General features: G+C 33.0%; 1 protein-coding gene across 1 annotated transcript; it reads left to right on the forward strand.

The window, feature by feature from the left end:
* Positions 1–9,670: 9,670 nt before the first annotated feature.
* LOC127118694 (probable terpene synthase 2) lies at positions 9,671–12,507 on the forward strand. Its single transcript, XM_051048945.1, has 7 exons — positions 9,671–9,838; positions 10,250–10,529; positions 10,735–11,107; positions 11,212–11,430; positions 11,529–11,667; positions 11,748–11,996; positions 12,089–12,507. The coding sequence occupies exons 1-7, from the start codon at positions 9,719–9,721 to the stop codon at positions 12,380–12,382; spliced, it is 1,674 nt and encodes a 557-aa protein (XP_050904902.1). The 5' UTR covers positions 9,671–9,718; the 3' UTR covers positions 12,383–12,507.
* Positions 12,508–14,861: the final 2,354 nt, after the last annotated feature.

The raw sequence follows: 14,861 nt of genomic DNA on the forward strand, positions 1-14,861 counted from the left end.
ATAGTGTTACTGAATCGTAGTATTCAAGAAATAAAAGATTAATGTTAGAGTTAGTGCAATTCATAAACGATAATGACCAATGTGTTATAAATATTATGTAAGATGTTATTTAAGTTATTAAGATATTTTTACTTTGTTATCCACTTATACATTAATTTTAGAAATATTTTGCGTAATTTATTTTTAAACAATTTATTTTGGAAAAACTTATATTCCAAAATTTACATGATTTATTTTTGTTGGAAAAAACCAGAAATAGAGTGGTGAAAAACAGTGTGTTTGGGAAAGATGAGGATGATAATGTGAATAGAGAGAGATAGAGAAATTGAGAGAGATTGAGAGAATCGAATCATATGGCATTAACCTTTCAACTATGACATACAATGTCTATTTATAGGGTACAAATTGGAACCACAAACAGGCCCAAGAATAACAGAAAAAAAACAGAATTGCAAAAACAACTTATTTCCAAAACAACTTATCCAATAAGTTGTTTTCACTGCAGTTCTTTTTAAAGCTTCTATCAAGCATTTGAATTATTAATGACTTCCAATACACCACCTTAATTCAAATGCTCCACACTCATCATGCTCAACTTCTTCACAAGTCTCTTGAACACATCACTTGTCACGCCTTTCGTTAACAAGTCCGCGACTTGTTCTTCGCTTCTGCAGTACCCTAAACGCAACTGTCCGGAGCTCACCAATTCTCTCAAATAGTGGAATCCCATTTCAATATGCTTGATCCTCCCATGTGCTATGGGATTCTTAGCAAGGTTTATCGCTGAAATGTTGTCCACAAGTAGCAAAACAACCCCATTTCTACTGTTGTCCAACTCCTTACATAGATTCACCAGCCACACAGCTTGGCATGTACACATCGACGCTGCTATATACTCGGCCTCGCAAGAAGAGAGGGCTACAATCGGTTCCTTTTTCGAACACCAAGAGATTGGTGCCTTACCGAACATAAAGAGATACCCCGCCGTAGACTTTCGATCATCTTTATCTCCGCACCAATTGGAATCGGTGTATCCGAGTAACTCACAACTTTTGCCCATGTCACTTGCCGGAAACAAAATTCCACAACCAAGAGTACCTTTCACATATCTAAGGATCCTCTTAACTGCTGCCAAGTGTGACACCTTCGGCCTCTCCATGAATCTACTCGCAATACCGACACTAAACGCCAAATCTGGCCGCGTATTGCACAAGTAACGCAATGATCCTATCAATCTCCGGTATTGAGTAGGATCCACATCTTGTTCTTCTTCACTCTTGGACAGCTGTAATCGTGTCTCGGCTGGTGTTGTGGCAGCATTGCAATGCTCCATATCACACCTCTTCATAATTTCCATGGCATACCTTCTTTGGTGCATAAGCAGTCCCAATTTTGTCCTTTGGAACTCTATGCCTAATAAGTATTTCATGATACCAAGATCACTCATTTCAAATTCCTTCATAAGCTCTCCTTTGAACTTTGAAATGTTCTTTTCACAGTTGCCGGTAATCAACAAATCGTCGACATAAAGACAAAGAATGATTACTCCCTCACTTGCATCCGGTTTCACATAAACTCCATGTTCGGATACGCATTTCTTGAAACCAACATCGCTAAGAAATCCATCTATGCGTTTGTTCCAAGCTCTTGGAGCTTGTTTCAAACCATAGAGTGCCTTCCTCAACTTATAGACCTTTGCCTCTTGATTTTTGATCACAAAACCAGGTGGCTGTCTCACATATACCTCCTCATCAAGTGGACCATTCAAAAACGCAGATTTGACGTCCATTTGATACAACGGCCAACTGTTGTTATTTGCCATCGCAACAACTAACCGAATGGTTTCATGCCTTGCAACTGGAGCAAACACTTCATCGAAGTCTATCCCTTCCTTTTGCAAAAATCCCTTCGCTACTAATCGAGCTTTATGCTTGATTATCTCGCCTTTCGGATTCGCTTTCACTTTGTAGACCCACTTCACACCTATCGCCTTTTTACCTTTCGGTAAATCAACCAACATCCAAGTATTGTTCTTCTCAATCGAATTCATTTCTTCTTTCATTGCACACATCCACTTTGGATCATTTAATGCCTCCTCCGTATTCACCGGTTCGGATTCGGCCATTAGAGCGAAGTGAATAAGATCACCCTCATCGTTGATCTCGCTATCTCGGAATAATTCACAATCACGGAGTCTTTGAGGCAATCCTCTTTGCCTTGTTGGTCGTCTACTTGATTCACCTGTTTCGGTTACAAAAGGTTGCTCTACAGTACCTTCAGCAGGCTGAGAATTCAAATTTTCCTGCATGAAATTGATTTCACCTTGAGGCAAATCGATTTCAACCTCACCAGAACCAGTTCCAGCAGCTCCAAAATGCTGTTTTTCCTGCATGAAATCAATTTCATCTTGAGGCAAATCGATTTCCTGAACTGATATGGCAGATTTTCTGCTGTCAAACTGCCGAAACTCGTCCACGATCACATCTCGACTTATCACAATCTTCTTGTTACTCATATCAAACAGCTTGTAGCCTCCGGTAGGATGATAACCAACCAGCAACATCATTTCACCCTTGTCATCTAATTTCTTTCGAATCTGACCCGGAATATGTCGAAACGCTACCGAACCGAAAACACGCAAGTGACTCAAACTTGGCTTGTGTCCACACCATACCTCTTCTGGAGTAACCTTGTCCAGCTTCTTTGTAGGACACCTGTTTATCAAATAGGCAGCTGTAGAAACAGCTTCTCCCCACAACTCTTTCGGAATATTTTTCGCTTTCAACATGCTACGCACCATGTTCATAATCGTCCGATTTTTTCTCTCGGCAACACCATTTTGCTGAGGCGTATAGGGTGGTACAACCTCACTCACAATACCCTCATCGTCACAATAACACCCAAATTCCCTCGAAGTAAATTCTCCTCCTCCATCGGTTTGAGAATTTTGAGTTTGTGACTACTTTGTCGCTCAACCATGGATTTAAATCGTTTGAACATATCAAACACCTCATCCTTCCTCTTGATTAGATAAATCCACAGCTTCCTACTGAAATCATCAATAAACGTGACAAAGTATCGGTTACCTCCATACGAATTGACTTGCATCGGCCCACACACGTCCGAATACACCACCTCAAGAAGATGCTTGGTCCTATGACATGTATCCTTGCTGAAAACACTCTTGTGTTGCTTCCCTTGAACACCTTCAACACACAACTCAGCTGGAACCACGATTCTTGGCAGCCCGGTCACCATACCATGTCTATGCAACGCGTCGAGGTCTCGAAAATTGAGATGACCAAGACGGTAATGCCACAACCACTCCTCACGACTTTCCGCTGTAGCTAAACATCGATGCTCCATTACTTTCAATGCTATCTTGAAAGTTCAATTGGCAGCCATCGGTGCTTTAAGTACCAAAACTCCGTTTCGGTCCAAAACGCGCAATACCTTGTTTTCCATGCGAATAATGTAATCTTTCTCGAGTAGTTGGCCAATTCTCAAGAGATTATATTTGATTCCTGGAATGTACAGCATATCCTTGATCAATGAATGACCACCATCTTTCTTCACGATCAAGACATCTCCAACGCCATCGGCGGATAACGTCATATCATCGACAAATCTCACTTTATTCTTCGTGGCTTGATTGATCTTGACAAACCAATCCTTTCTTCCCGTCATATGAGTCGAACAACCAGAATCCAAGTACCACTCATCGCTACTTTGAATTCCATCTCGAACCGTTACCATTGCGTTTTTCTCCGAACACGTTTCTGCAGAATTGTCTGCTCTGCTGCCACTACTGTCCAGCCCTTCTCTCATGCCATAATTCTCTTCCGTGATCATCACAAGAAGCGTATTATCATCATTCGCTTCTTCCCTAGCAAACTTCGCCTCATCCGCGCGATTTTCTCTTCGTTTCGCGTGGCAATACTTTGCGAAATGCCCAAGCCTTTGACAATTGTAACACTTCACGTTACTTTTGTCGAATGGCTTGTGGGTTCCTTGATCACCCTCCTTGGAGCTTCCCTCACCTTTTTGCCCCTTTGAATTTTGTGAATCTCTACCACCAAAATTCTGGAAATTGGACTTCCCTCTCGGATGCCCTTTCCTCTCCGATCGTTTACTCTTCTCATGAAGTCGCGCTTGCAATGCTATTTCCGACTTCGCTTTATCGTTTCCCCTCTCATCCATTCGTTGTTCATGAGCTTCTAGTGAGCTTTGAAGCTCCTCCTTCGACAACGACGATAAATCCTTCGATTCTTCAAGCGCAACGACAATGTTGTCGAATCTTGGCATTAAAGAACGCAAGATCTTCGACACAACATTCTGCTCTACCGTAGTTTCCCCGCACGACTTGATTTGATTCACCACACGCGTAATACGCGTCACATAATCGTTTATCGACTCCTTGTCCTCCATTTGCATTAACTCGAACTGTCGCTTGTGAGTTTGTAACCTCACCACTTTGGCTTTGGCAGCCCCTGCATAAGCCTTCTCAAGAATTTCCCACGCTTGCTTTGCGGAATCGCAATCGCCTACTTTTTCAAAGTTGTCACCATCGACACAAGAATGGATCAAGAACAGCGCTTTGTAATCCTTCTTCTTCTCTTCTTTGAACGTAGCCTTTTGAGCATCCGTATCTCCTTCGACGAGAGACGTAACACCATCTTTGATCACCTCAAGAACGTCTTGATAGCCGAACAAAACCTTCATTTGCTTCGCCCATTTGTCGTAGTTTTTCGAGTCAAGGATTGGAAGACTGGTAGGTATTTTATCGTTTGAAACGGACATGATTGCAGCGGAATTGGATCCGAACCAAAGCTCTTGATGCCAAATGTTGGAAAAAACCAGAAATAGAGTGGTGAAAAACAGTGTGTTTGGGAAAGATGAGGATGATAATGTGAATAGAGAGAGATAGAGAAATTGAGAGAGATTGAGAGAATCGAATCATATGGCATTAACCTTTCAACTATGACATACAATGTCTATTTATAGGGTACAAATTGGAACCACAAACAGACCCAAGAATAACAGAATTGCAAAAACAGCTTATTTTCAAAACAACTTATCCAATAAGCTGTTTTCACTGCAGTGCTTTTTAAAGCTTCTATCAAGCATTTGAATTATTAAGGACTTCCAATAATTTTGTTTAAATTGGATATGTGATAGATTTAGTTTGTAAAAATCGAATGGATCTGCTAGCCGAATTCAAATATAGATATAAAAAGAGAAACATGCATGGCAAGGACTTGTCATGAATATTTTAATGATTAAAAAATAATGCGGGCCTTAGTTTTGTTCAACTCTATCATATGTTATTTTTTACTATTTATTGAGAGACAAAATTATAGTTTTCTTTCCTGAAATTTATCATGTTCTTATTATCGTAGACTTATAAACATTTGAAAGAATGTTTGATTAGAAGTGAGAGAGGGAGTCTGAGTTGAAAGTCACAAGTAATATTAGCAAAAAGAATAATTTTTAATAATCATTCTCATCAATTACTAATGTTATCACAACACATTCATCCTCTGAAATTATTAACAATTGATATTAATTCGCATTTTCTTCCAACCGCTTCGAACTGTGTCTCAGACCGAGTTACGAAACTCAAATTATGATAAAAACAAAAATAGAAGAATTTTGTCGCTGGAGACGTACATACCTGCAAAAACCAGAATGTGATTTTCACTATTGCAGCACCTCCGAAACTCCAATATTCATATGATTTTTCATACAATTTCTTATGTGTCAAGTTTTTCAAAAAAATATTATTATATGAGTCATGATCAAATTCTGAATTTGATAGTTTCATCTTATACTAGCAAGTTCATGCCAAACAACCACTTCATCCATTGCTAAAAAAAGTAAGATGTATCTGCATCTAAAAAAGTAAGTGGTATGTAATTTCTACATTATGATTTTAGAGATAGTCTCTCGAAATAATATGCATTCACTTTGGAATTAGGTTGTCTTCTATTGCAACAACATCATGCATTAGCTTCAATGTCACTAATAATTTATCGGGAGGTATGTGGGATGTAAAATGATTTTTTTTTTTAAAGAAGGCTCAATGGGACCACTCTTAATACAGTTTTAGGCATCTTTGAAGGATAAGTCATCATTGCAGATCTTCTCCAAATAAGTTAATAATCAGTAGTATTATCAAATGACAGGTTGAACCTCAACAATTTAAGGAGTCAAAATTAATTACCCATGAAGAATGATCTAGTTGATGTCCAAGATAATTGAATGACCTAATCAATTTGTATAAATTGAATATTTATTGGCAATACTAGGTATGAGTGAGTATTAAATTACGTACCTTAATTAATTATCGGTTTATAAATCAATGTCCTTCACATTATCAACCTGTCTTTATTATGTTTTTTTAAAAAGCAAATTAAAGAATGTTTAATATCAAACCATATTCAAGAAAAAAAAGGATATATGGAATATCTACTGATAAGCAGAATATATATTTAAATTTGTTTATTAAAAGTATTCCAATTTCTATAATAACGTAATAATCATACTTTTGTTTTTTTTTATCTTGATAAACCGTACCATTTTTTTGTTTTTATTGTTTAATAATCTATCTTGATAAACTGTAAAAAAAATTGTTTTTATAATTTTACAGTGTTGTTAATTTAAAGTCTACCGATAAACCACTTCATTTGTTTTTCCATGTTAAGAGTTTTCATCTAACTTCTTTTTGTCTTCATTGCTTTGTTTGATTGAGTATTACTTTGGTTTATTGAGTATTTGAATGTATATTTTTTCTTTGATGGATTTTACATATGTCTTCCTTGAATTAAAGATATTCTCTTATGACAATGTTAATGAATCACAATATTCAAGGAATAAAAGATTAATGTTAGAGTTAATGTAATTCAATAACAATAACGATATATGTGTTATTATATATAGATTGTCTTGTTTTTATTAATAAAATATTATGTAAGATTTTATTTAAGTTATTAAAATACTTTAACTTTGTTATCCACATAATAATTATTTTTAGAAAGATTTCGTTTGATTCTGCATTTTGTACGATCTCTTTTATATATGAAACATATGTTTTTTTTAAGATTCTAGATTTTGTGTAATTTATTTTGAAAAGATTTATATTCCAAAATTTGTATGATTTATTGTGTTTAAATTGGATATATTATAAATATATATATATATATATATATATATATATATATATATATATATATATATTATATATATATATATATATAAAGAAAATACCTCTTATGTTTTAATGATTAAGAAATAATGAGTGCCTTAATTGTCTTCAACTCTATCTTATGTTATTTTCTATCATTTATTGGGAGATAACATAATAGTTTTCTTTTGGAAAATTTATCATATTTTTGTTGTTGAAGATTTATAAATAATTAAGAGAATGATTGATTAGAAGTGAAAGCAGCTTAAATTGAGGGGAGTATTAACTGAAATTTACAAGTAATATTAGGAAAAAGACATTATCTATAGTAGTTCAAATAAGACACTAATATACTATTGACTAATGAATTTATTTAATTATGTATAATAATTAATTGTCAATCCATAAATTAACATCCTTCGCATTATCAAGGTGTCTAATAGAAATTAAAGAATGTTTAATGTCAAACTATATTAAAAAAAAAATATGATACATAATTGATTTATTGTCTCCGAAATATCTACTAAAAAGCATAGAATATATATTTAAATTTGTTTATTACAAGTATTCCAATTTCTATAATATTGTAACAACCATAAATTGCTTTTTTATCTTGATAAACCATACCATTTTTTTTGTTTTTATCAATCAATAATCTAGCCACATAAAAATAGTACAATCCTTTTCCTTCAATAATAATTTTTCATAAATTTATGATGTTATCAATTTAAAATCTCCCGATGGACCCCACTTTTTTTTGTATGTTAAGAGTTTCCACCTAACTTCTTTTTGTACTCCTTATTTTGGTTGACTGAATATCTGAGTGAATATTTTCTCTTTTGTTGGATTTAAAATTTACATACACCTTCCTTCAATTTAAGATATTTTCGGTTGATTGAATATTTGAGTGTATATTTTCTCTTTTGTTGGATTTGAAATTTACATACGCCTTCCTTGAATTTAAGATATTTTCTTATGACAATGTTATTGAGTCGCAACATTCAAGAAAAAAAAGATTAATGTTACCCTTATTGCAATTCACAAACAATAATGACATATGTGTTATAAATATTATGTAAGATGTTATTTAAGTTATTAAGATATTTTTACTTTGTTATCCACTTATACATTAATTTTAGAAATATTTTGCGTAATTTATTTTTAAACAATTTATTTTGTTTAAATTGGATATGTTATAAGTTTATTTTGTAAAAATCGAATGGATCTGCCCGTCAAATTCGAATATATATAAAGAGAGAAAACTTAGATTCATGACATGAACTTGTCATGAATATTTTAATGATTAAAAAGTAATGTGTGTCTTAGTTTTACTCTATCATATGTTATTTTCTATCATTTATTGAAAGACAAAATTACAGTTTTCTTTCGTCAAATTATAAACACAGTTAAAGAATGTTTAACTAGGAGTGAAAGAAGCTTAAATTGATTGAAGTCTGAGTTGTAAGTCACAAGTAATATTAGCAAAAAGAGTTTAACAACGATAGTTAAAATAAGACAATGATATTCTATTGATTTTTTATTATTAGTGAATTTTCTTTATTCCGAGCTACTGTCATCAGACATTGGGGATAATTACACTCAACAGAGTTATCATTTTTCGACGTCTCGTATTTATTTTTTACCATCTTGTGTCACGCATTGATTCAATATTGTGTGTGACATCTTGTCTTTGATAAAAGAGAATTATAATATATACATTTTTTAATTATTGTACACTCATGTTAGTTGGTTCATCTAAGGTGGATACAAAAATATCTTCCAATTGAGAAAAGAACTCAAACGGAAGGTTATGTATTTCACCCCAATACTTAATATTAATATTTTAAATCAAATTTAAATTGAAGTCCCGTGCCTAAATAAATATGTAAAAGATACTAAGAGACAATATTCACGATCCTACTTTTAAAATTCTCTTAAAAATTTTATTAGATAAAAATATTTTAAAAAAAAGATTATTTATTTTTTGGGTTGCTGTGTATTACATTTTAATTATATGTTTTTTATTGGATTAGGTTTTTTTATTCCACATATATTTTGTGTTTTACATTTTATTTTGAACTAAATTGTAATCTAAAAAAATTGCTTATTAGTGTTCTTATTTTTATAATAAACAAACAACTATTATACTTTTGTTTTGTTTATTTTATTGCACGAATAAAAAAAACAAATTTATTCCCTCTCAACAATTTTTACTTACCATTTTTTTGTCTGGATCAATGAATAATCATTTAATAGCCACATAAAAATAACACAGTTATTATAGAATAAAACACTTTTTCATAAATTTACATATTGTTGCTAAATTAAAGTCTACTAATGGAATTCAATCATTTTCGCATGGTAAAAGTTTTCACCTAAATATTAATATAAAAAACAAAAATAAAAATATAGTTTAAATTATTGTTGCATAGTATAAATATCTAAACATAAACCTTTTATTCTCAATCAAAATCTTAGAGTTGAAGAAGGAGTTAGATATTGATAAATCATATCCATTCATATCAATACTTGAAGATGTCTTCTGTTGCTCACTCTACCAATCCTGATGATAAATTCAACTTGCAAAGAAATCTTGCTGATTTTCACCCTAACATTTGGGGAGAATATTTCCTTCAATATGCTTCTGAATCTATTGTATGTATATATTGTCACTTATTGCCTTCTATATTCTTTAGCAATGATATTTTTGTCTTATAATTATACTATAATATTAATATCAACTCTTGAAGATAATAAATTTACTAGGAATAATGTATTCTGAAATAGGATACGTTAACTATAAATTTCTCAAAATTGTTTTAAAAATGAACCCATAAATATATTTCGAATAAAAAGAATTTTTAAATAAAAATAAATGTAAAATAAAGTCATATTTATTTCAATTTACTAAAGAGTGTGCTTTAAAGCGAGTTCATATTACACATATTTTAAGAAAACCATGCATAAATATATAGCTCATCCATTGGAACAATAATTAGATTTATCAAATTATTTAATCATCAATATATTCCTATTAATTTGTTATTCTCAAACACATGTATGCAGGAAGTTGATCAGAATATTAGAGCACAAATTGAAACATTAAAAGTTGAAGTGAGAAAGATGCTTCTCTCAAAAACTGAAAACGAAATGCTAAGAGTAAATTTGATTGATTCAATATGTCGTTTGGGCTTGAGCTATCATTTTACACATGAGATTGATGATGTTTTGCAACATATTCATAAGAGTTGTGTTGAAAATGAAGAAATAATTCTTGAAGACAACCTTTGCTCTATTGCTGTGCTATTTAGGGTCTTGAGGCAACAAGGATTTCGTGTTTCCTCAAGTATGTATGACTCAAATTCATAATTTATAATGTTTTTAATCAATTAATAAAAAAAGGGTGAAAAAAACACATGGTCCAAAAAAATGTATACATGTCTCAAATTGTTATCATCTCTAACACTTAACATCAGAAATTAATATATTTTTTTTGTCGATTTTATTTTGTGACTCTAATTGTCATTAATTATTTTCTATAAACACGGCAGATGTGTTCACCAAGTTCAAGGACGAGCAAGGAAACTTTAGTAAAAAACTTGTCACCGATGTTGAAGGAATGCTAAGCTTGTATGAAGCATCACATATGATGATTCATGGAGAGGACATTTTAGAAGATGCACAAGTTTTCGCTGCCACCAATTTAGAGGCCATCGCTACCCAATTAAACCCTTCTCTTGCATCACAAGTCAAATATACTTTAAAACAGGCTATTCACAAGAACTTGCCTAGGCTAGAGGCACGACGCTACATTTCTATCTATGAACAAATTCCTTTTCATAGTGAAGTTTTACTCACTTTGGCAAAAGTAGATTTTAATATGCTTCAAACCTTACATCAAAAAGAATTTGGTAACATTTGCAAGTAAGGACTTCAATCACACACTCCTTTTTAATAAAAGATAAAATATTAAAGATTAGTTGTTGTACTTATTATTAATTTTTTTTTTAATTATATTTTCACAACAGGTGGTGGATTGGATTGGATGTTCCTAAAAATTTCTCTTTTGCACGAGATAGGATTGTGGAAGGTTGCTTTTGGATTTTAGCAGTATATTATGAACCCCAATTTTCTCAAGCAAGGAAAATGATGACAAAACTAAGTGCCATGTTATCGATAATTGATGATACTTATGATGCATATGGAACTATTGATGAATTGGAACTTTTTTCCAAGGCAATTGAGAGGTTTATTAATACAAACATATATTTTCACCGATCATCACATTTTATTTCCTTGAATAAGAAAAATATATTTTGGAATCGTTATGAATGTAGTTTTTCAGGTGGGATATTAAGAACTTGGACGATCTTCCCGAGTGTATGAAATTAATTTATAGAACAGTCTTGAAGGCTTTGGAAGAAATTGAACAAGACATGACTAAAGAAGGGAGACTCTTTACCCTTAAATACTACGTAAAAGAAGTATGAATCTGCCTTTTTTTTATATTCTTTATAGTTATTGTTAGTTAATATAATTTTATGATAATGTGTGCTTATCGCAGTTCCAAATGGTAGTCCATGCATTTATGACTGAAGCAAGATGGCTCAACAATAACTATGTACCAACAATAGAAGAGTACTTGAACATTTCAAAAATTTCAACATGTCAATCATTATTGATAACATGTTCATTCATTGGCATGGGTGACATAGCCACAGAGAACATCTTCAAATGGGTTTCAAATAAACCAAAAATGGTGAATGCTGTTGCTACTTTATGTAGACTAATGGATGAAATTGTATCCAATGAGGTATTTTATATTAAAATAAATAAGTAAAAGGTAATGTTTTTTTTTTCACAGTAAATAATTGTGTTACATTTTTTTTTCATTTTTGGTTTTAGTTTGAACATAAAAGGGGACATGTTTGCTCATTGCTGGATTGCATTATAAAGCAAAATGACATATCAAGAGAAAATGCTATTGAAGAATGTAGAGAAAGAATTGCAAATACTTGGAAAGATATAAACGAGGAATGTCTTATGCCAACTGAAGTTCCAATGCCTTTTATGACTCGTGCTATCAACCTTTCACGTTTTATGGATGTTGTTTACAAAGATAAAGATAACTATACACATTCAGAAGGATTGATGATGTCATACATCAAAGACGTGCTTGTGGATCCAGTTCCAATTTAAACATTTTAGTCCCCTTGTCTTTAAGTTTGAATAATAAATAATGCATGCATGTCTGCATACATGTTGCTTGTAGTTTTTTTGGGTGGTTTTTAATGGTTGAAGTTGATCAATTTAGCCGATCCCACTTAGTGGATAAGACTTGGTTGTTGTCGTTGTTATTTTTTGTTTGTTTTTATTTTGTATTATCATCTTTTGTTAAAATAAAAAGTTTGTGTTATGGGTCTCTTGTTAGTACCTCTTATTAATACAACTATTACTTATACATTCTCTCATGGTGTTATTGGAATTAAAATGAATACTAATTGTAGAATCAAAATCAAGAATTGCATGTGTATCATGTTCAACCTTGTAGTGAGCATCAATAATACAACAATACTACTAGGCTCTCCAACAATATGAGCAACAATCCTATCCACCTCAACAAGTGGATTTGAGTACATTGGTCGAGCAACCTTTTCAATTGGTTCATTACCCTAGATTATGTAGTTAACAAATTATTGACCAAAACATAATGTTTACGATGGTAATATAGCACTTTTCAAGTATATTATATATTATAGGTGCGCTAAAGGAGAATATTAACTTCATAGCAATATGCAAAATGAACAAAAGTTATAGAAATCATCTTTAAATTCAAAAGATTAATATGAAATTATTATGTAAGGGAATATAAAATGATTAGGAAGATAGTGATGAACAAGTTAAAAAGGTTTTTGGAACGTTGGTATATGTTTCTAGTAATTGAAGAGGGGTACATGCAACTGTAAAGTTAGCACTCCAAATCTTAAGTAAATGAGAAAGGTAGAACTTACAAGTATGTGAATGAAAAATACCTTGGAGTGACACTGAGTTGTATTTGTATATGGGTGATGGTTAAAACTATTATCGAGGATCTGACACAAGACGTGAAACGCAATTGGATGAATATTAAAGGATGACATGAAAGTGGTACCTTGATCTAGTGTGGTACTTTTGTATGAGCGTCCACATGTTTACCAACTGAGTGGGCGATTATAACTGATTCGGGCTCTTGATTGATCTGCCTTTTTGGGGCCATTGGTCAACCTAGAACAATTGACTCAAAGTCTTTTCTATCAACCATGAAGTGGGGGTTGTTGACGTGAAGTTCTTGAAATCGGTCTCTGGGTGACCTTTGGCGCTTCTTTGATTCTTGTCTATTGATACCGGTGCTCTTGTTGCCTAAAAATGGGAAGAATCAAGTTAGTTTTTAATTTTTGTTTTCCATTCCTTTCGATTTCCATAACCTTTTTTTTTCTTGCAATTTCGATGATACATATTACAATCTTTTTGTATTTTACATTATTCGTTCCCATTTGCAAGCTATTTTATGGGTTATTGGTCATTTGCATCTTGTTTCTTTGCTCTCTAGTTTTCAGAACCTACACTAACATTAAAGGTACCAATCTCTCAACTTTCAATTTCAATTGTTTTCATCTTCTGTTTAGTCACGACCCAAATAGATAACCCGAGTATCTCATTCATAGATTTAAGTAGCGATGATAGAATCAATTATGCTTCATCTTAGACTGAAGAGATAAAATTAGAGAACTTAGAGGTGTCTTCTTTAGAATTAAAGCAACCCGCAAATGGATTAACCTTAGTTGGTATCAAAGAATATAACCTATAGCATGCCCATCTCAGAAGTAACGCGAGTGTATACTGGGCCCGAAAGAGCGACATCATGAGGAAATCTCGTGAACTCTCCCGATTCGATCCAAAATGCCTTAGGTTTGGATCATCCGATTCAACTCAAACGCGCAAAGATGTGTCAACAGATGTGCGAGGAAAGGTAGCTGCAACACCACCTATCCAATAATGAAAATGTGTCCCCTATTCAATCAATCTAGCCAAGTAGGTGGGTATTGGAATTGATTCCTCATAAACTTCTTGACCAAAGGAACATGCCTATAAATATCCCAGCTACAAAGTTGGAAACCTTATCACTTTCTTCATATGATTAAAATCTAAAAAATATCTCTTGCAGACCATATTGTCAACATGGTTTACCTTATTCTACTTGCCATAAATACATTTGACACTAACTGTGGGGACCTATTAAACTCACTCGTACCACATATTCATATCAAACTATAATTGCCCAAATTACCTTTCCACAATGGTGAGACGAGGTAACACCATCGACAACATCTTGATGATGAAGTTGTAGTAGCGATGCAAGCATCTATAGAATAATTCCAATGGAAAGAGTGACCAACAAGAGAATATCGCGACCATAAACACTCATATGGAAATAATATGCACCATTGACTCCTTCAAATGCAAGCTCTTATCTAAAACAATCAAGGAGGCATAACTGAGGTGGAACATGAACCTCCCTAGATAATCAGTGACTAACTATGAGGAGTACTTGAAAAAGTTGATCCACCAGCTCTTGGAGAGCAAACATCAAAAGGTCTCGACCAACAACTTGTTCAATGTCCGTAAGGAGAACTTTGAG

Source organism: Lathyrus oleraceus, chromosome 2 (assembly GCF_024323335.1).
Source record: "Lathyrus oleraceus cultivar Zhongwan6 chromosome 2, CAAS_Psat_ZW6_1.0, whole genome shotgun sequence".
Taxonomy (NCBI): Eukaryota; Viridiplantae; Streptophyta; class Magnoliopsida; order Fabales; family Fabaceae; genus Lathyrus; species Lathyrus oleraceus.